The sequence below is a fragment of the Schistocerca serialis genome, chromosome 3 (genome assembly GCF_023864345.2).
Source record: "Schistocerca serialis cubense isolate TAMUIC-IGC-003099 chromosome 3, iqSchSeri2.2, whole genome shotgun sequence".
Taxonomy (NCBI): Eukaryota; Metazoa; Arthropoda; class Insecta; order Orthoptera; family Acrididae; genus Schistocerca; species Schistocerca serialis.
This window is the reverse complement of record NC_064640.1, coordinates 81,461,165-81,481,654: the sequence shown is the minus strand read 5'-3', so window position 1 is coordinate 81,481,654 and position 20,490 is coordinate 81,461,165. Positions and strand designations below refer to the sequence as shown.

The window sequence follows — 20,490 nt, the reverse complement described above, 5'->3', positions numbered from 1 at the left end:
ACCAAAAATTACTTACAGAGTTCTAGTAATTACTATCTGCAAGTAACTTGTACAATTTGATTGCCAGCGATATGCAGAAACTGTGATATGCAGAAACTGGAGAAATGTATTCATAAATTTTGTTTGCAGACAGCTTCTTGACATTGTTGTGTGTGAAAGTTGTAAGAATACCGCAAATGAGAGAGATTTTATAGACAGTGACTGTTTGTGCATGCACATGTGATAATCATTAAATGTTACTATCTCTCCAACATTTAAGAACCTCCAGCATGTTGGAACAGCTGTGGATAAAAAACTTCTGTTACTCCGTACAACGGAAAACCAGTCCAAAGTTGCAAATTTTGATGATTAGCTTCGGGCTGGGACTCATTTTCAAATCGTCGTAACATGGTCAAAAATGGTATTTCTGAAAATGTAAAAACGATATAAAAAATGTGCAAATGAAGAGTTACAGAGCGTACTGATAACTGTAACTGTTCATTTGTACATTTTTGACACAGTTTTCACATTATTGTAAATACCATTTCTGACTATCTTAGGATGATTTAAAAAGGTTACTTGCCCAAAACTAGTCATCAAGTGAATAAAAAACGTGAAATTTGCAACTTTGGACTGGTTCTTTGTTGTACTCTCCAACATTACCTGAAGAGTAATAATGAAATAAATTTTGGTTTCAGAGCTCCATATGCAGCAACTTCACTGAAGCTGGAATAGAAATTCAGGTTGGGCAAAGGATTTATAAACCAGTTATTTTCATGTTCTGTGGATCATGCAGTCTCTTGCTATGACATGGAATGGGTAGAATACTTCACAATTATAATCTTTCTCAGAGAAACATAAAGCAACATTCTGATGATTTACAGTAATCTTAATCTATTTGATTTATTAAAATTTTATTTTACAAATGGCAATTCATACTTAGCTCTATGTGCAGGATTCTCCATGTCGCTAGATGAGCAGTGAAATATTTTAATGGCCAAACACAGCACGTCTTTCTGAGTCACGCTTCTCTTTCTAGTACCTATTTATAAATTCTAATGTAGTTCTTTTTATGCCAAATCCCAATCTCTCTTATTTCGTTCTTAGAGTCCTGATGTGAAGTGAATGCTGGTTCTTTAAATTTTCCAATAGTGTTTCATGGAAAGACTGCCTTCTTCCTCTCAGGGATTCCCATCTACGTTCACAAAGCATTTTCATAACATTTTCATACTGAATGAATCAGCTGGTAACAGAGCTTACAACACATCTCTGGATTGCTTCCGCGTCTTTCTTTAATCTGATGCGGTGAGGATCCCAAAGAACTGAGCAGTACTCAAGAATGGGCCACACAAGCATTCTGTATGCTGTCTGCTTTTTAGGTGTACTACATTCAATTTCTAGTCACTGCATTACATCTAGATACTTGATCAATCTGACAGTCAAGCAGAATGGCATTCAACCATTAGAGGAATCCTTCTCCCACCCATCCACAATAACTTACATTTATCCCCATTTAAAAAATAAATAAATAAATAAACTGTCATTCATCACACAAATTAAAAGGTTCTGTCCAAGCCCCTACAGTCATTCAACGATGATATTCCCCTGCACATAGTAGCTTCTGCAAAACTGTCTTAGACTGTGCCCCGTTCTATCTGATATACCACTTATGTACACAGAGAACAAAAGTGGACCTATCACCTCCTTGGGGCACTCCTGACATTACCTTTCTTTCTGATGAATAGTCACCGTCCAGAAAAATGCACAGGGTTCCATCACTCTGAAAGTCTTTTGAGCTAGTCACATATTTGTGACTCTGTTCCGTGTGTTCAGACCTTTGTTAACATTCAGCAGAGTGGTACTGCACGGACTACAAGACCACACATAAGCAGTAAAACAAACTGTAAATAATAGTAATAAAACAATGAACAGTTTAATTTTCACTTGTTTCCAAAACTATTTCAAATCACAACTTTCCATTATTTACATGCTAGTCAAAGACAGAACTGCACAGCCTAGCATATTCGCATGTAATGGTAACAAATGGACTGGAAACATTTTAACCATATATCAATGGTAATTATATTTTTGATGGAAGTGAGACTAGTTCCGCAGCTGCTGTTGCGAGTTTGCTAATTTGCTCTGAGGCTGCAATGTATTGCTTTTCTTGGTAGTTTCGATGATTTGTTTCAGTTTCATCTAGAAAATACCTGGAAACCAGAAATGACTGTACTAAAGCCAGGATAACAAAATCAGTTTGTTTTATAACATGGAAATCAACAGAATTACAAAATACTAACTCATGTTCCTCAGATATAAAAAAAATATAAAGGTCTTCATTTTCAAGGTGGTCGTGCAATAATTGGTATGAAATTTGAAGTACAAGTGATGTACTGGGCTACAATCAATATTTTAGTGGATTTCAGAACTGCAAATTTCCAAATCTACTGCACATGCAGCACCAAATACCTAACAAATAATCGACACAATCTAAAAACTTGTAAAACTCTCATATTTACCATTAGTATTTATTATATTTCTTTAATTCTTACATGTTTCAGCATTTAGCATTTTTAAAGGAACAAAATCCTATAAAAGTATTTCGTCAAAGTTAATTACATGAAGCATAAGTTTGGTTGCATGCTTCACATGATTAATTTTGATGTGATACTTTATATCAATAAGGTTTTGTTCCTTTGAAAATGGCTTGAGATGTTGAAATGCTTAAGGATTACAGATAGGAGTTTTATTATAAGGGCAGAATATGACAGCCACACCTCACAAAGCTTTTATGCAATATGTATTTACAATTTACAAATTTCTGGCTGGAATATGAATATTTGAAGGAGTGAAGGTAATCACTCATTGTACAGATGTGGCACTGAGTAGCTGACACACACATATACAAAATTTAAGTAGAGGTAGTTCACAAATGTCTGTGCCATGAACATTTCTTTTTGTAGCACTTGTTTCATGAGGGGCAGGTATTGGTATGATCTGAAGAGTTGGAGGTTTTTATGATAGAAGATTTGGTATCATGTTTACATGCCTGTTGACTACATGAGTGTGTTAACTGTATACTGAGCAGTTACCTTTACTCCATCTACCGTAAAAAAAAATTTTAATGGGTTATCTTCCAATTTTATAAGTATTTTGTGTCATACATAATTTTCAAATAATAATCTAGTTTGTTCATACCATTCACAGTACTTACTTGTTCTTGATATTCAGAGTAGAAATGGTATATTGTTTGATAAATGCCAGTAAGCACACTTCTTCAGGTAATTTTGAGGAAGTCACGCGGCGTTAAACCACAATATCTGAGGTTTCATGTAACAACGGTGTATACAAGACCAGTGAAGCACATAATTTTGGTTTTGCTCGGGTTTTTTTTTTAGCTCTCAGGAAGGGCATTGTTGAATGCTTAGTTACAAGTTGAATCTTGTTTATGTGGATGATTACTTCTACTCTTTCCATGGCTGAGATTTGAAGAAACACTTTGTCGAAAATCCGTAGAATTTTCTGTCCTGTTTAACACCTACTTGGTGAGTAGGGATCTATCCTCACACACAAAGATTATATTCCATGCTGAATTTTTACATCAATGCATTACTGTTTATGTAAGGTTTTAGAAAATGATATATCTTGGAACCAAATGAGTCATCTATTGTAACCTAGTGTTATGACAGAAAGAAGCAGCATGGCTCAGATGTGTTTAGCTTTTTTTATATTAGGTTTTGATTTGGTAAGATGTCATACTGGCTCATTCAGCATGGCAATGGCTTTCTCCCTCTCCAATACCAGTAAGAATTAAGCTAATACACCAAACAAAAGTATATTACAGTATAACCAGTTTAACAAAAATTACTTTTAGTGAAAGTGTAGTTTATTTCTCAAATATCTACTCAAATAACTAACTAAAGTTGCTTATTATTATTGCAAAGAAAATACAGGGCTTTTCACATACAACACAGGAGTCACATCATATGTTGGACAAGTACTAATACTGGAGGGAAGCAGGCTCTTATCATCACACATAATTTGGCCCCATTCCTCATACTTTGGTGGGCAGTGTGTTGGTTTTAGCCAAACTAACTGAGTTAAATAGTTGGAAAGAAGTCCAAGAAAACTGTTGTGCCATTTAGCACTTGAGACTGATGTGTCAGTTAGTTAGTTAGTTAGTTAGTTAGTTAGTTAGTTGGTTGTGTGTTTCATTGATCAATCACATGGTACAGTAGCCGTTATGATGTGGTGCATGTCAAGTGCACATATTAAACAAATTTTTTTAAAGATATATGTATTACAATACAGAGTTAAAGATTAATATTTCTATTATTTATCCCATTCCCTTAAATGGCACAAAATGCATATAGTATATATATATAGTTATTTATTCCTATCTAAGAATTCATCTATGGTATAGAAGAAGTTGTCAACGAGATATGATTTCAATTTATTTTTGAAGCTATTATTGCTGTCTGTCAGACACCTTATTTCATCTGGTAATTTGTGGAAAATTTTTATAGCAGCATATTTTACCCCTTTCTGTGCCAAAATAGGTTGAGCAAAGGATAGTGTAAGTCTTTATTTTTTCTGGTATTATAATCATAAATATCACTGTTGTTTTTAAACTGGTCCATGTCGTTGAGAACAAATTTCATTAGTGAGTAGATGTATTGTGAGGCTGTTGTAAGAATTCCCAATCTTTTAAAAAGATGCCTACAAGATGTGCTACTATGAACCCCACACATTATTCTAACCACTTTCTTTTGAACAGTAAATACTTTTTGTCTAAATGCTGAGTTACCCCAAAATATTATTCCGTATGACATCAGAGAGTGGAAGTATGCAAAGTATGTTAGCTTACTAATTTCTACATCCTCAAAATTGGCAATTATTCTGATTGCAAAAGTTGCTGAACCTAGTCACTTTAGGAGTTCCAAAATATGAATTTTCCAATTAAGATTCTCATCTATTTGTACACCCAGAAACTTAGTATGCTCTACCCTGGCTACTGACTTCTGTTGATGTGTTATATTTATTGAAGGAACTCTACTTTTTCCAGCAGAAAATTGGATGTACTGTGTTTTTTCAAAGTTTAGAGCAAGACCATGTGCAGAGAACCAATTAATGACTTTTCCAAAGATCTTATTTGTATCATTTTCAATTGGACTTTCTCTTACTGGATTAATAATGATGCTTGTATCATCAGCAAACAGTATCAGTTCCTGTTTAAGATAGCAAGGGAGGTTGTTCACACATATCAAGAAGGGGACCCATAAGTGAACCCTGTGGAACATCTAATGTAATTTCACCCGAGTTAGATGAAGTGGCAAACTTATTTAAATCAGTTGACCCATATAAGGAAACTTTTTGCGTCCTGTTCTGTATGTATGTATGACTTAAACCACTCATATGCTATTCCATTTATACCACAGAACTGTAATTTCTGTAACATAATGTCATGGTTCAAACAATCAAATGCTTTGGACAAGTCACAGAAAATTCCTATTGGTGACATTTTACTATTTAAAGACTCTATTATGTGGACAGTGAAATTATATATTGCTGTCTCAGTGGAACAGCATTTTTGAAATCTGAACTGTGATTTACTACATATCCCATTATTGTTGAGATGGCTAACCACTCTTGAGTACATTACTTTCTCAAAGATTTATGAGAATGCTGTAAGCAAGGATACTGGCCGGTAATTATTGACATCTGTGGTTTCCCCCTTTTTGTAGAGAGGCCTGACTATGGCATATTTTAACCTGTCTGGAAAATACCCTGAGTCAGTGATGCAATACATATGTGACTCAAAACATTAGCTGTAATTGCTCCACATTGTTTGAATAACTTGTTAGAGATGTCATCTACTCCAACAGAACATTTATTTTTCAACGATTTAATAATTTTACTTATTTCACAAGAGATTTTTAGATGAAACTTAATCTGACTAAAATTTTTCAAAACTGACTCTTCCATGTACTGCCTGGCTTTTTCTTTTGAACTATTCTCACCAATTTTTTCTCCTACACTTAAGAAGTGATTGTTAACCCATGTACTGTTGGTTAAAATGGTCTCACTCTCTTTAACAGTAACACTACCTACCCCAGTGGTTACTTTTCCTGTCTCCCTTCTAACAACATTCCATATTGATTTGATTTCATTGCTGGAGTTGTTAATTTCTTCTCTAACATACATATTTCTTGATTTCCTTACAACTTTTCTCAGTATGTTACAATAATTTTTATTGTGTAAAACTACTTCTGGATCTTTACTAGTTCTTGCTGTCTCATACTGTTTTTTGTTTCTTTCTGAAGACACTTTAATACCTGTAGTAATCCAAGGTTTCTTTGACAAGTTTGTGGTGTTACATTTAGTAATTTTCTTTGAAAAACAATGTTCAATAAGGGATATAAATTTATCAAGAAATATGCTGCATTTATTAGCATTTAGCTCATTATATACATCTCCCCAATTAACATTTCTTAAGCTTTCTCTGAAGTGCTGTATAGATACCGGGTTGAGTGACCTCACACTTTCACTTAATGGTTTCCAAACTGTACACCCTGTTAGATTTTGTAAGTTAATCAGTTGTCTGACAATCCATTTACAACAGGGAAAGCACGTGTTTCTTTTACATCCTCTTTCTGTACAAATACATTATCTATTAGCGTGCTACTGCCCCGAGCTATACGTGTAGGGAAACTGATCACTGATTCTAAGTTATATGTTGTTAACAACACTTCTAGTTCACTTTTCCTATCAGACTTACTTAGAAAGTTTACATTAAAATCACCACAGATTAATAACTTCTTCTTTCTATCTGACAGACAGCATAATAGGGAGTCAAACTTTTTTATGAATAGCTCCCAATCTCCTAGAGGAGACCTGTACACTGTTGCTAATATCAACACAATATTATCTAGCTGAAGTTCACATGCACAAACCTCAAAGTGCTGATCTACACAAAATTTGCTTACTTTAACAGTTCCGTATTTATACCCTTGTTTTATGAAAATGGCAACTCTAATAGAGAAGCTAACTCATCTTTCCCCTTCCTATTAAGGTGCAGGCCATGTGTTGTGTAACCCCACCTACCAATAGCATCAACTGGAACAACACTCATGTGAGACTTTGTCGGTGTCTGGAGCATCCTGTTCAGCTCAGTGTTAACATGCCTTACAGCAGTGTTTACCCAGGGCTGATCATGGCGCTGAAAGACCTCCACAAACCCCACATTCGTGTGCTCAGTTTCTGCTCCTATTTTATCCAGGTCACTCCTAATACTGTATCTTGAGATTCATAGCCAGGCTGTTTCCTGCTCCCCCAACTATAATTACCTGATCTTCCTTCTCAAAGTCCCTGCATAGCTGACCTAAGTTTTCTGTCACCTGGCTAAGGCTAACACTTGGTTTCACAAAACTTGTGACCTGGTACCCAGCACCTAATTTCTCCTGAAGCTGCTGGCCCACACCCCTCCCATGACTGCTGCCTATAAGCAAAATTCTTCTTTTCCTATTCTGGTTTGATCCTGACCTGTCTTTTTCTTTAAGCTAATATTCTGCTTCAACCTACTTTCTACTACATCTGGATGAGGCCCTTCAACCACTTCAGATAGCAACCCAAACTGATTTACTAGTTGAATTTCTGGAGTTTTTTCAACTGTTTCCCTTTTTTGCCCTTTGCTTGCTACCTTTCCTCAGTTCCCAGTCTCTTTTTCCTCCCTTAATTTACATAATCCCCTCTTTCAAAACTCTACGGCAACCACCACATTTGTCACACATTGTTTGATAGACAAGCTTAACACAAAAGCAGAAAATAAGTTAGCACAAGACCACAGTAGTTTCGTAAACTGTAGCCTACTAATCCGTAAACAAACACTAATGTAAACAAACTTTTAAACTTACTTCCAAAAGTTTTAACTACCTAAACTCTGTATGACCAGCATGAATTAATTTGGCTTTGAAGCGATAACTCTAGTCAAAAAGGAAAATCTACACTCGCACGAAATTTACACCTAAAAAACGTAAACAAAACTAGTGACTACCAACCTTTTACAAAATACTTCCTTTTCGATCTAAATATGGTCAGAAAAGCAAAACCTTCAATTCATTGCCTCGAGAAGAAGTATATACACTAGTCTAAAATGTAATATTAACTGGATTAGCTCTTATTTTAATATTAATGACTTAACTTAGCGAGAGCTTCGTATACACGCGTCTGAGCAAGTATCTACTTACAAAACTGTGCACAAACACAAACTTAAACATTATAAAGTAATGGTAGGTCATCAACTGAGCAATTCAGATACTGTTGCTCAACATTAGTAGTGTAGTTGCCCATTGCAGCCCATGCATGATGGATTGGTTGATCCTGAAATGCTCTTCTTTTCTGATATTTCATGGCTACATTTATCAGGGTACATAAACTTGCAGGACAGTCAACAATGGAGTTCTGAAAACCCTGATCAGTTGCATCCAATTACATCTGTGACTGTCCTCTGTACTTTGTTACAGCTCCCATTTCCTCCTACACAGTATTTTAATGCCATTATTTAATGAAGTGGTACTTAATGGTAGTGCTTTTCTGTTTACAATTAGTTAATGAAAAACAGTTATTAAAGAATGCCTCTAGTTTTATTTCTGTGTTTATGACACATTGTGTGATCTTGAGACAGCAGCAAGGACTTCCAGTCTGGACACTGTAAAAGCCCACACTAACAGCTAGTACTGCAGCTTGGCTCTCACTTGTTTACAACAATCATTGAAAGCTGAGCAATTATTCATCTGAAGGAATGGCACCACAGAACCTACTTCCCTTTTTGTAAGACTTAAGAGGGTATAGAAATACAGGTTGAAAGATTATCAACAACTTATTGGAGACCCATGTGTCCTTAGAAGATGAAAGTATGACTTCTCTTTATGGGCCCCACAAAGTTTGTGGATGAAGTAATTGGTTGACAGTTGCCTTTGTTAGAGGAAAAGAAACAGAGTGCCAGCACTGCTGCTGTCTTCTAGTACTCAAATGTAGGATTCTGTTTGCAAATGGGAACCACACGCAGAGCCCAGAAGTGTGTGGTTCAAAGACTTGTGCAGCTTGCAGTCCTTGCATTTTGTGACACCAACAGATGTAGCCATTGCTGCACTAAGTCAGAAAGAAGCAACCTTACAATGCCTGGATGACCAATCTAAAGGTTTTAGTTTAAGGTGTAGCTTTTTCTCCTCACAGTGTAAGACTTCCTACTGTGAGTCTTTAATTCGCGATGCAGTTGTGCATCTAGCTCTTAAACAGAACATTTGAGATGTCACTCAGAGAAAATCTGACCGCAGTGTAAGTGAGGTTTTTCATAGCTCAGTCTTTTGACGTTTTGTCAGTTGCACAATGTTCACTTGACACTGACTTAGGCATAGAACAAGTGCAGCATTGGCAACATTGTTTGCAAAGCTCAACTGCTGACTGGGGAATTTCATTGTCACAATGCTCCTCACACAAGAATAGTGAATCAAAAACACAAAAATCATACACTGAGTTTTTCTGTAGTCACAGATGCCATGACTGTTCGGATCACAACATGACATGTTTTGTGTTTGTAACAGTTGTGGGCATGTAGCCACTTCGTCTATGTGTATCAATGTACAGCACAGTATCAGGTTGGTGCCAATAGTTTATTACAGCACTCAAATCAAACTGATGATCCCAATGGGTGCAAACTGATGATCCCAATGGGTGAAAAGGAATTCCAAGTCATTACAGTAGTCTCTGTACCCTTAATGCTAAAAAATATTCATGTTCCAGCTTGCCACATTTGTAGGGGAAAAACTATGGTAACATACAGTATCCAACCTATTGCTTTAAAAGCCCAAATCAAAGTTTAACAAATTATTCATAAGCATGCAGACCTATAACATTATTAACTGTTCTTTCACCAGTAGCATCTAACTTTTTGAGTTGGATACTTTTGTAGACTTTGGTTTACAAATAAAAAGATTAGTTAATATTATTTTTAATGTCATTTCATTTATTGACTTTTGAATGATTGTGAAAGGAATAATTTGATTTATTTCGATGTAAACCGTGGACAGTACAAAATTTCATGTTTCACATTTCTTAATATACAGGGTGATTCAAAAAGAATACCACAACTTTAAAAATGTGTATTTAATGAAAGAAACATAATATAACCTTCTGTTATACATCATTACAAAGAGTATTTAAAAAGGTTTTTTTTCACTCAAAAACAAGTTCAGAGATGTTCAATATGGCCCCCTCCAGACACTCGAGCAATATCAACCCGATACTCCAACTCGTTCCACACTCTCTGTAGCATATCAGGCGTAACAGTTTGGATAACTGCTGTTATTTCTCGTTTCAAATCATCAATGGTGGCTGGGAGAGGTGGCCAAAACACCATATCCTTAACATACCCCCATAAGAAAAAATCGCAGGGGGTAAGATCAGGGCTTCTTGGAGGCCAGTGATGAAGTGCTCTGTCACGGGCTGCCTGGCGGCCGATCCACCGCCTCGGGTAGTTGACGTTCAGGTTTCATAACTAACCTTTTTCGTAGGACTCTCCATACAGTTGATTGTGGAATTTGCAGCTCTCTGCTAGCTCTGCGAGTCGATTTTCCTGGGCTGTGAACAAATGCTTGCTGGATGCGTGCTACATTTTCATCACTCGTTCTCGGCCGTCCAGAACTTTTCCCTTTGCACAAACACCCATTCTCTGTAAACTGTTTATACCAACGTTTAATACACCACCTATCAGGAGGTTTAACACCATACTTCGTTCGAAATGCACGCTGAACAACTGTCGTCGATTCACTTCTGCCGTACTCAATAACACAAAAAGCTTTCTGTTGAGCGGTCGCCATCTTAGCATCAACTGACGCTGACGCCTAGTCAACAGCGCCTCAAACGAACAAATGTTCAACTAAATGAAACTTTATAGCTCCCTTAATTCGCCGACAGGTAGTGCTTAGATCTGCCTTTTGTCGTTGACGAGTTTTAAATTCCTAAAGTTGTGGTATTCTTTTTGAATCACCCTGTATATTGCTGCTTTTCATTTGTACAAAGGTACGCCTATGCCTTTCACTATGAAGGAAGTAGTTGATTCTGAACTCAATCACTTACATGTACAGGGTGTATTGACACAGACCTCATCTAGCATGTGCATCTTACACATGATGGTGATTAATAATCCCAATGTCACAGGGAGAGTCTGTGGTGATTCTAATGTGTACCTGCAGTTAGTTGCATTTAATGCAGAGTCAAAATGTTTCATGGTATTAACAAACCATGTGGGCTATATTAATATATTACACTCCCATTGGCAGTCAACTGCACAACCATAATATTCTAAAAATACTTACAGCAGCTGATGTAGGGGTTGCTGCAAGTTGCAAATTAGCTTGCTGCCCTTAATGGTCATATGGTCTACCCAGGAGCAACACCTCACTAATATACAAAAGTTATTTAATAAACTCTACTTCACAGGGCTCAAATGCAAAAGGAGCAAAAGACCATGCCAAACAAACTGGCAATCACTCAATGCCTAAAAACTACAAGTAGGTCCAGTTATTCCTGGGTAAAATGAGCTATTGCAGCAAATTCATTGTGCACACCACACAGATTTTCTTTTCACCAAAATAAAAATCAGTCATCAGCTACACAAAAGTTTTATCACATTCATTTTACTGGTTTCAACAGATTAATCTGTCATCCTCAGAAGTTTGATACTGGCTTAATTCATAGGTATGCTCATATCAAATAAGGATCAGATGATATATGCATCCTACAAATAATAAATAAAAAATATAATAAGTTTGTTAAAAACAAATGAGCATCAGAAAAGTATAACAGACTTGTTAAAACAGATGTACAATACTTAAGGATCAGAAAAACCACATACAGTATAGCCCCTCTTTTACGTTCCCAGAATTAACGTTTTCCCGCCGTTTACGTCATTTTTATCGGTCCCGTCAAATTTCCTATGCCCACAATGTTAATTTGCACCTAATTTTGCGTCAACATATTTATAATTTTCCTGCAATTTACGCATTATGAAAAAATGTTGGGGGAGAAAATATGATGCTGGCATAATGTTGGCCATCCAGTAGTGCTTACAAATATTAAGTGGTTAAGTTTCTTGACACCAGGCACTCTATTCAGTGGATTTGAGCTGGTAAATGAGTAAACGTTGTAACAATTCATGCCTATTTCCCACCACTGCCTAGCTCTATGTGGCGTGGTGGTTGATGGGAGTAACTAGGTTCGTTTGAATGAAGATATCATGAACAATGACAATCATTTTCAAACTGTGTCTACTGCGCAAATGCAGTTTCGTAATTGTTGTGATCAGCATGACACCTTTGTCGAACCATATTTACCGTGTTTCGGCATATGACCACGTGGCGGGTGCTAATTGACACAGTCATTCACTTTGTGTTGCTCACAAGGGAACCTCCCCATCGCGCCCCCCTCAGATTTAGTTATAATTTGGCACAGTGGATAGGCCTTGAAAAACTGAACACAGATCAGTCGAGAAAACAGGAAGAAGTTGTGTGGAACTATGAAAAAATAAGCAAAATATACAAACTGAGTAGTCCATGGGCAGCATAGGCAATATCAATGACGATATGAGCACAGGAGCGCCGTGGTCCCGTGGTTAGCGTGAGCAGTTGCAGAGCGAGAGGTCCTCAGTTCAAGTCTTCCCTCGAGCGAAAAGTCTGCTTACTTTATTTTTGCAAGGTTATGATCTGTCCATTCGTTCATTGACGTCTCTGTTCATTGTAATAAGTTTAGTGTCTGTGTTTTGCGACCACACCGCAAAACCGTGCGATTAGTAGACGAAAGGACATGCCTCTCCAATGGGAACCGAAAACATTTGATCCAGGAAACCACGTCTGATATATTCTATACGACACTGGTGACAGCATGTGCGTCACATGACAGAAATATGTTGTCGACCCACCTAACTTGCACACTTGGCGAATGGGTAAAAAGATTCTTCTACCTTGCCCGATTTAGGTTTTCTTGTGGATGTGATAATCACTCCCAAAAAAGTGGTGATAACATAAGAGTGTGTCACATAAACTGCAACAAATGAATGCAACAGTTTCACAGTCGCACAGTTTTCTCTGTGCTCTGTCAAAACATATGTTTTTAACGTTTTCAAATTTTTCCGTGTGTAGACCGTCAAATCCTGCAGATGTCCAAGCAAATCTGAACATGTCCTGGAATTTTGGAGGGCGAAGTTGATTATGTGTGAGTGCCTGAACTTTGATAATTGTCTGAAAATAAAAATTTAAACTTTTCACTCGAGGGAAGATTTGAACCAAGGACCTCTCGCTCCGCAGCTGCTCACGCTAACCATGGGACCAAGACGCTCTTGTGCTAATATCATCCTTGATATTGCCTATGTTGCCCATGGACTACTCAGTTTGTATATTTTGCTTGTTTTTTCATAGCTCCACACAACTTCTTCCTGTTTTCTCGATTGATCTGTGTTCAGTTTTTCACGGCGTATCCACTGTGCCAACTTATAACTAAATCTGAGGAGGGTGCGATGGGGAGGTTCCCTTGTCAGACGTTTTTAGTGTAAACATAGCACCAGTTACATAATTTATTCATGATCAGCAAAATGTATTTCAAGAATTTATTCTCGTTGTCAAATGCAGTATTTACGTATGTATTTTTTGTGATGTTACACAAACAATCAATGTGAGTGATAGTTTGCATGTGTGTTTGTGGCTTTCTACTTAACTGATGAGGCACAGTACCTGATAACCTCAAAAAGCCGAGTACAGTGCAAGAGACGCAGAATAACACATATTCAAACACTATACAAAATACTTATTTACATATTTGCACTTGACAATGAGAAAAAATTCTTGAAACATGTCATGCTAAGCATGAAAAAATACATAACTAGTGCGGTATTTCATTATTTAAATAATGAATGACAGCTGCAGGCTTTCCAAAAACATCAATGACGATGTTTGAAATTAAACATTCTCGAAACATGTCATTAAGCATGACAAAATAAGTAACTAGTGAAGTATTTCATTATGTGAGTAATGAATTACAGCTGCAGGCTTTTCAAAAACATCGATTATGACATTTGAAATTAGGTCAAATGTTTCCACTTCCCAGACAGTTATCAATTCCAGTTACATCAGCGGTTTTTATTAAATAAGAAACCTTTATCAGATAATAAAAAAGGCCCTGACAAGTCTTTTGATGCCTGTTATGTGCATACATCATACATAAATTGCAAGGGGGTATCCTATACACAACTTTTACAGCTTAAAACATTATTTGCCACATTTTACATTTTCCCGCATTTTACACCATCTTTTTGAAGTCCCTTGAAAAGTGTAAAAGCAGGGTTTCACAGTACCTTCATTATAGAAACAGTAGTACCACATCACAAAAAGTAATTAATATATGCGATGTGTAGCAACCACCTAACTAATAACTTGAAGGGAATTGATCATGCCCATATGCAAGGTAGGAGTGTAATATCCATAGAACCTTTTAAAACTACATAAAATGTTTAACACCACCATTTAAAAAGACAATTAAACATTGGATCAAATGTGCAACAGCAAGCTAAGCAGGTGATATGACATTTAATCGTGTTTCTAAATGCTTACATTAAACATTTTATATGGTTTCATGAAGTACAATGGATGCTAGCTCCCTTTACATGTAATTTGATTTTTATACTTGATTGGTCACTGAGCATTTGAACCAATATTTAACTATCTCTTTAAATGCTTGTGTTAAACATTTTATATGGTTTTATAAGGTCCAATAGGTGCTCCCACTCCAAGTTTGTATAATTTTATTAAGGTTCTATGGGTGCTAGCACACCTATTTTGTATATATGTATGATCAATTCCCTTCAAGTTATTAGATTAGATTTACTTTCATTCCAATTGATCCACAGTGAGGAGGTCCTCCAGGATGTAGAACATGTCAGAAAAACAATAATACATGACAAATACTTACAACTGAAACAAATAAACTAATGTAACTTCCACAGGTCCCAACTGGAATGATCGTCATTCTTTTAAATGAACACTATATGAAAGAATTATTTTACAAATACTTATTTACTAAGATCGCATTGATGCACTGAATTTAAAATAAATGCCTTTTTTATTTATAAGGTAATAAACATATAATAGAACAACTACAATACTTATTTACAATGGACACATTACTGCACTGAAATGGTGCAGAAGTTATATTACACACACACACACACACACACACACACACACACACACACACACACACACCAGTTGGTTCTACTGAGAAAGTCATCAATGGAGAAGAAGGAGTTGGCCACCAATAAATCCTTTAGGCTTCTCTTAAACTCAATTTCATTGGTTGTTAAGCTTTTTATGGTTGCTGGCAAATTATTGAAAATGCGTGTTCCTGAATAATGCAAACCTTTGTGTACAAGAGTAAGTGACTTTAAATCCTTGTGAAGATTATTCTTATTTCTAGTATTGAGTTCATGAATTGAACTGTTGGTTTGAAAAAGTGATATATCTTTAATGACAAATTTCATTAAGGAATAAATATATTGGGAAGCAGTAGTTAGTATCCCTAGTTCCCTAAACAGGCTTCTGCAGGATGTTCTTGAGTTCACACAACATATAACTCTTATTGGATGTTTTTGTGCCTGGAAAACTTGAGCTTGGTTTGATGAATTACCCCACAAATAATCCCATATGACATTATGGAATGAAAGTAAGCATAGTACACCAGCTTTTTCATTTTTATATACTCTATGTCTGACACAATTCGCATTGCAAATAGAGATTTGTTAAGACACTCAGCAGTTCTGTGGTGTGCTCCTCCCAGTTGAATTTATTATCAAGCTGTAATCCCAAGAATTTAACACTGTCCACATCTTCTATCTGCTTGTCATCATATGTTAGGCATATACTCGTGGGAAAACCCTTACAAGTTCTGAGCTACATGTAGTCTGTTTCTTCAAAGTTTAGTGACAAAGAACTGGCTAGGAACCATTTTATTAGCCGATATTTCTAAGACCACACTTGATTTGCTATTTATTGCAATGTTTGTATCATCGGCAAACAAAACAAACTTAGCATCTGGTGATGAAAGGTAATTGATATACACAATAAAAAGTAAGGGCCCTGAGATGGAACCTTGTGGGATCCCACATGTAATTAGTTCCCAGTTGGATGATGCCTGATAGCTTAATACATGTCTCTTTCCTAATAACACCCTTCGTTTCCTGCCAGAGATATAAGATTTGAAACATTTTGCAGCATTTCATGTTACACCATAATATTCTAATTTGCTTAAAAGGATATTGTGATTTACACAGTCAAATGCCTTTGACAGATCACAAAATATACCAATTGCCTGCAATCAGTCTGTTGATTGCTATGTGTTGCATATATTATGTATTATATGTGATGTGACAGTCTGCCAGTTGCTACTCATCACAGAAATCATGTATTTTTTACGGTGTGACACTATTCATTGTTTCTTAAACAAATGGGCATGGTTTTTCCAAAGCTCAACTATTGTACATTTGTTTTAGCAAATCTGTTATACTTTTTTGTTGCTAAACCATTGTACATTTGTTTTAATTAAGTTTTTATATTTTTTATTGATTATTTGTATGACACCTTTATCATCTATCCTTATCTGATGATATCAGACTTCTGAAGATGACAGATTACCCTGTTGAAACCAGTAAAGTGACTTCAATAAAATTTTTGTGCAACTGATGATTGACCTTTTATGAAAATGCATCACACCTGCTGGACAACAGCTATGAACAAATTCAGCACACACTCACCCAGCTTCATAAAATGGGGGAGGGGGAGGGATGGAGTCAAATTTCAGTTGTCTACTGTTTATCAAGCAGTTTCTCAACAATTATAGAAGCACTGATATCTACTCCTAGCCATGGCCATGTTACAATTACATCTGCCATTTAGCTTTTGTTATCAATACCTCACAAAATACATCACAACGGAGGATATGAGCCATGCTGTCACACAAGATGCAAGCCATCGTCCCACCAATTACCACTTGGCAACATATCACATACATGTCCGCAACATTACCAATGTCACAAATGAATTACATTCACAATATATGGCATTAAGGGTATTAATTAGTTTCATGTTTTTTCCTCAAGGGACTACACTACATTTTAGTTTACTATGGACCACAAGATATTAATTTCACTTTTTGACACATAGATGAACCTATCCGATAAACAACTGCAACAGTGGGTCTTGGTTTCAGGCAATTGTAGCTATGTGAACACCAGCCTACCACTAAACACACCAATGACAAATCCCTATCATGTCTATCAACAGGTTTCAAGCATCACTTTCACAGGAAGGAAGCACTTCGTCTGCTGTTAGGTGAAGACATCATGACACACTGAACTAATTCTCAGTAATGTCATGGGAAGTTACTAAATTAATTGATCAGGACCTGTCTCTATGGAAAGTACCTCAGTATACCTCTCACAGTTAGTCAAAGAACCTCCACAAAACTATGTAACTGGCACTACATTTCATTGTACCTCAGACTAAATATTAGCCATGGGGCATTTACACTGATCACAAAAGTCTGTGTGCATAAAGATAATCCCATCCGAGCTTTGTCATCACATTTTCCAACTACTCCATCAGGCACACAGACTAATGTATAGAATGAAGGCATTGGCCTGCTATTATCAAACATGCTGTCCAGCCCTGCTAATCTTGTGTACAGACCAATCAGCTTCAAAGTAGCAATTTTCCCTTTGGCCTAATCCTTATCATCTATGAAAGGCTGTCCCAATGCTGCAACGTTAGGCATGAGCACTTGCAACTGTCCCTCATCTTGCTCGCAGGCAGGTGTAGGTGGTATAGGCAACTTTCCAGATGGCCTGATTCCATTAATTCTACATATATGCAACCTGCTTCACCACAGCTGTCTGCTTGAGATTGACCAGTAGAGCACACCCATATACACTATGGCCCAGCTGCAAGACTGCCCTCACATCCGCTATTTGTCCATCCCTGCCTGCCCTGTGACCCTGCTTGCCAAGTTGCAATCGGGCAGGCATGCGAGCCACAACAGCCTGATCATGGGGAATGGGTAAAGGTTGATTTTGTACACCAATTTCAGAGGTTATGTGGTTATTATTTGGGGTGCTCTTTCAAATGGTCTTTATGTTGGCCAGATATCACCAATGATGACCTAATCTACAATCTGGGCAATGGAAACTATATTCGCTAATAAAGGGAGCACTACTCACTATATAATAAGATAATGAAAAAAGCATATTTGTGCCATCAACTGTACAATTGTATATTTATTCTGTACCAGTTTCAGCTACAACTATCTTCATGGAAAACAAACAGTACACATCAATGAATCAAAAATGCATTTTTGTCATTGATGTATACTGTTTTTCTCCTGTGAGGATGGTTGTTGTAAATGAAATGAGTTGAGAATAAACATACAATTGTACAGCTGATGGTGCAAATATGCTTTTTTTTAAATGTTTAACAGCCATAGACAGTCACCTAAGAAAACTTTAAGATAATGGTCCAAAATACATCTACGGCACACTCCACTCCTTTCTTTCAAAGCAATTAATTAATAAATCTCACTGCCTCTTCTTTCTATACAGTTTCCAATTATGAGGCAGAGCATCTAGCACAAACATTTAAGTCCCAGATGAATTACATGGAACAAAAATTCCTGAGGGCACTCTGACATGCTTCCATGCTTACTAGCATGTCGCCACAGTAAATAGCAGCAGACTGGCAGTGAGTTTACATGGTTGCAAACAACAGATGATCTTCAACTTGGTGCTCCTGACTCTGGGAGCACAGGTACCATGAATACACCTGTAATACTATATATGCACACTGGCCAGGACTCACAAATTTGGCTGTAAACCATGGTGGACGAAAGGGATCATCACAGGTCACAGGGTTGTAGCCAAACAGGAGAAACCTGTGTGGCACTGAAACTAGTTTTGGCCATGAAACCTAAAGAATGAGACACCCTGATAAAACCATGGCAGGACCCTAGTAACTGTGATAGACTGTGGACCACAGCCGACCCTAGCCTACAGTGTGGCCTCTCAGTAACATGCAATACAAGGACAAGTAAAATTCCTCATCTCAGCCCCTGGCAAATCTTAAGTACTTCTTCCTCCTCCACAGTGAGACTGTTATGCTGAGACTATCACTTGCAATGATAAGCACATAACTGCTGGAGGATGAACCACTTTGTGCAACAGAGGAAGCACCAGCCATGGTGACTGCAGAGGCACAAACTCCAAAGCCCTCTTCTCCACCACCTATTGTCCCTGAGACCCAGATTATGATTACTGCCAGCTCTGAGCCACTGGTGACACTGATGGGAATACTCACCATTCTCCCCCCCCCCCCCCCCCCCCCGCACCCCACCCCCCACCCATTCACCACTACCAGTTCCAGTTCTGCCCCAGGAACTATTATTGCTCCTATGAAAAAGTTAAAGGGAGGACAGATTTGTATCTGTCCTGCCATGCAACATTGAAATATGAGTGCACTTTATTGGTGAAGATGGTATTTGCATGCATCCTAGTTCTCATCCACGATGGGCACACACAAAGAGGTTGTATGAGGAGCATCAGTAAGTAATGCAACACATCTTTTTATAGGCCAATTTCAGTTTTAAAAAAAATGGAACTTGTGGGATATCATGCAATATCCCCACTTCAGCCCCTATAGTTACATGAAGTTCCAATAGGTGGCAGTGGTATACACAGCCTTCAAAACGGTGTCATAATGGAGGTGTATTCCAAGCAGAAAGTTTTCACTACGTTTCATTTGGCAGAAAAGCAGAGCATTACAGATATTCATAGTCACATGCAAAATGACTACAGAGACCTATCAGCAAACAAAAGCATAGTGTATCATTGTGTGAGGCATCTGTCATCATCACAACAAGGTCGCACAAACCTGTCCATCCTCCAGCATGTTCACCAGCTGCACACAGTAGAGCCCCGCAATGTCAGAATGTGCAGACACTCTCATTCGAGCTGACTGATGGATCACAATCAAACACTCCACTACACAACTCCACATCTCTGTTGGTAGTGCTGACACTATCATCCGCCAGTTGGGATACTCAACATGTGTGCCCACTGTGTTTCTCACTGCCTAACAGAAGACCATAAGAGCAACAAAGGACCATCTGTGTGGGATTGCTTGCACATTATGAGGCTGATTGTGACAATTTTTTGTCAAAAATCATCAAAGGTGATGAAACACGGGTTCATTGCTTCGAACCGTAAACAAAATTGCAGTCCATGGAGTGGCACCACACCACCTCTCCTCAGAAGAAAAAGTTCAAAGCCATACCCTCAGCTGGCATAGTCATGCCGATGGTCTGTGACTCTGAAAGAGTTATTCCATTTGATGTCCTCCCTCACGGTGCAGAGATCAACTCTGA

The 20,490-nt window shown here is 37.4% G+C and overlaps 1 protein-coding gene across 3 annotated transcripts in view; it reads right to left on the bottom strand.

The window, feature by feature from the left end:
* Window positions 1-876: 876 nt before the first annotated feature.
* The window catches only part of LOC126469746 (malonyl-CoA decarboxylase, mitochondrial-like), a 91,882-nt gene continuing 72,268 nt past the window's right edge, over window positions 877-20,490 (bottom strand). For all 3 annotated transcript variants that reach the window (XM_050096960.1, XM_050096959.1, XM_050096957.1), the window contains one exon: window positions 877-2,189. In XM_050096960.1, the coding sequence (XP_049952917.1) occupies window positions 2,060-2,189 (130 nt within the window). In that variant the 3' untranslated portion in view covers window positions 877-2,059. The remainder of the gene's footprint in view (window positions 2,190-20,490) is intronic.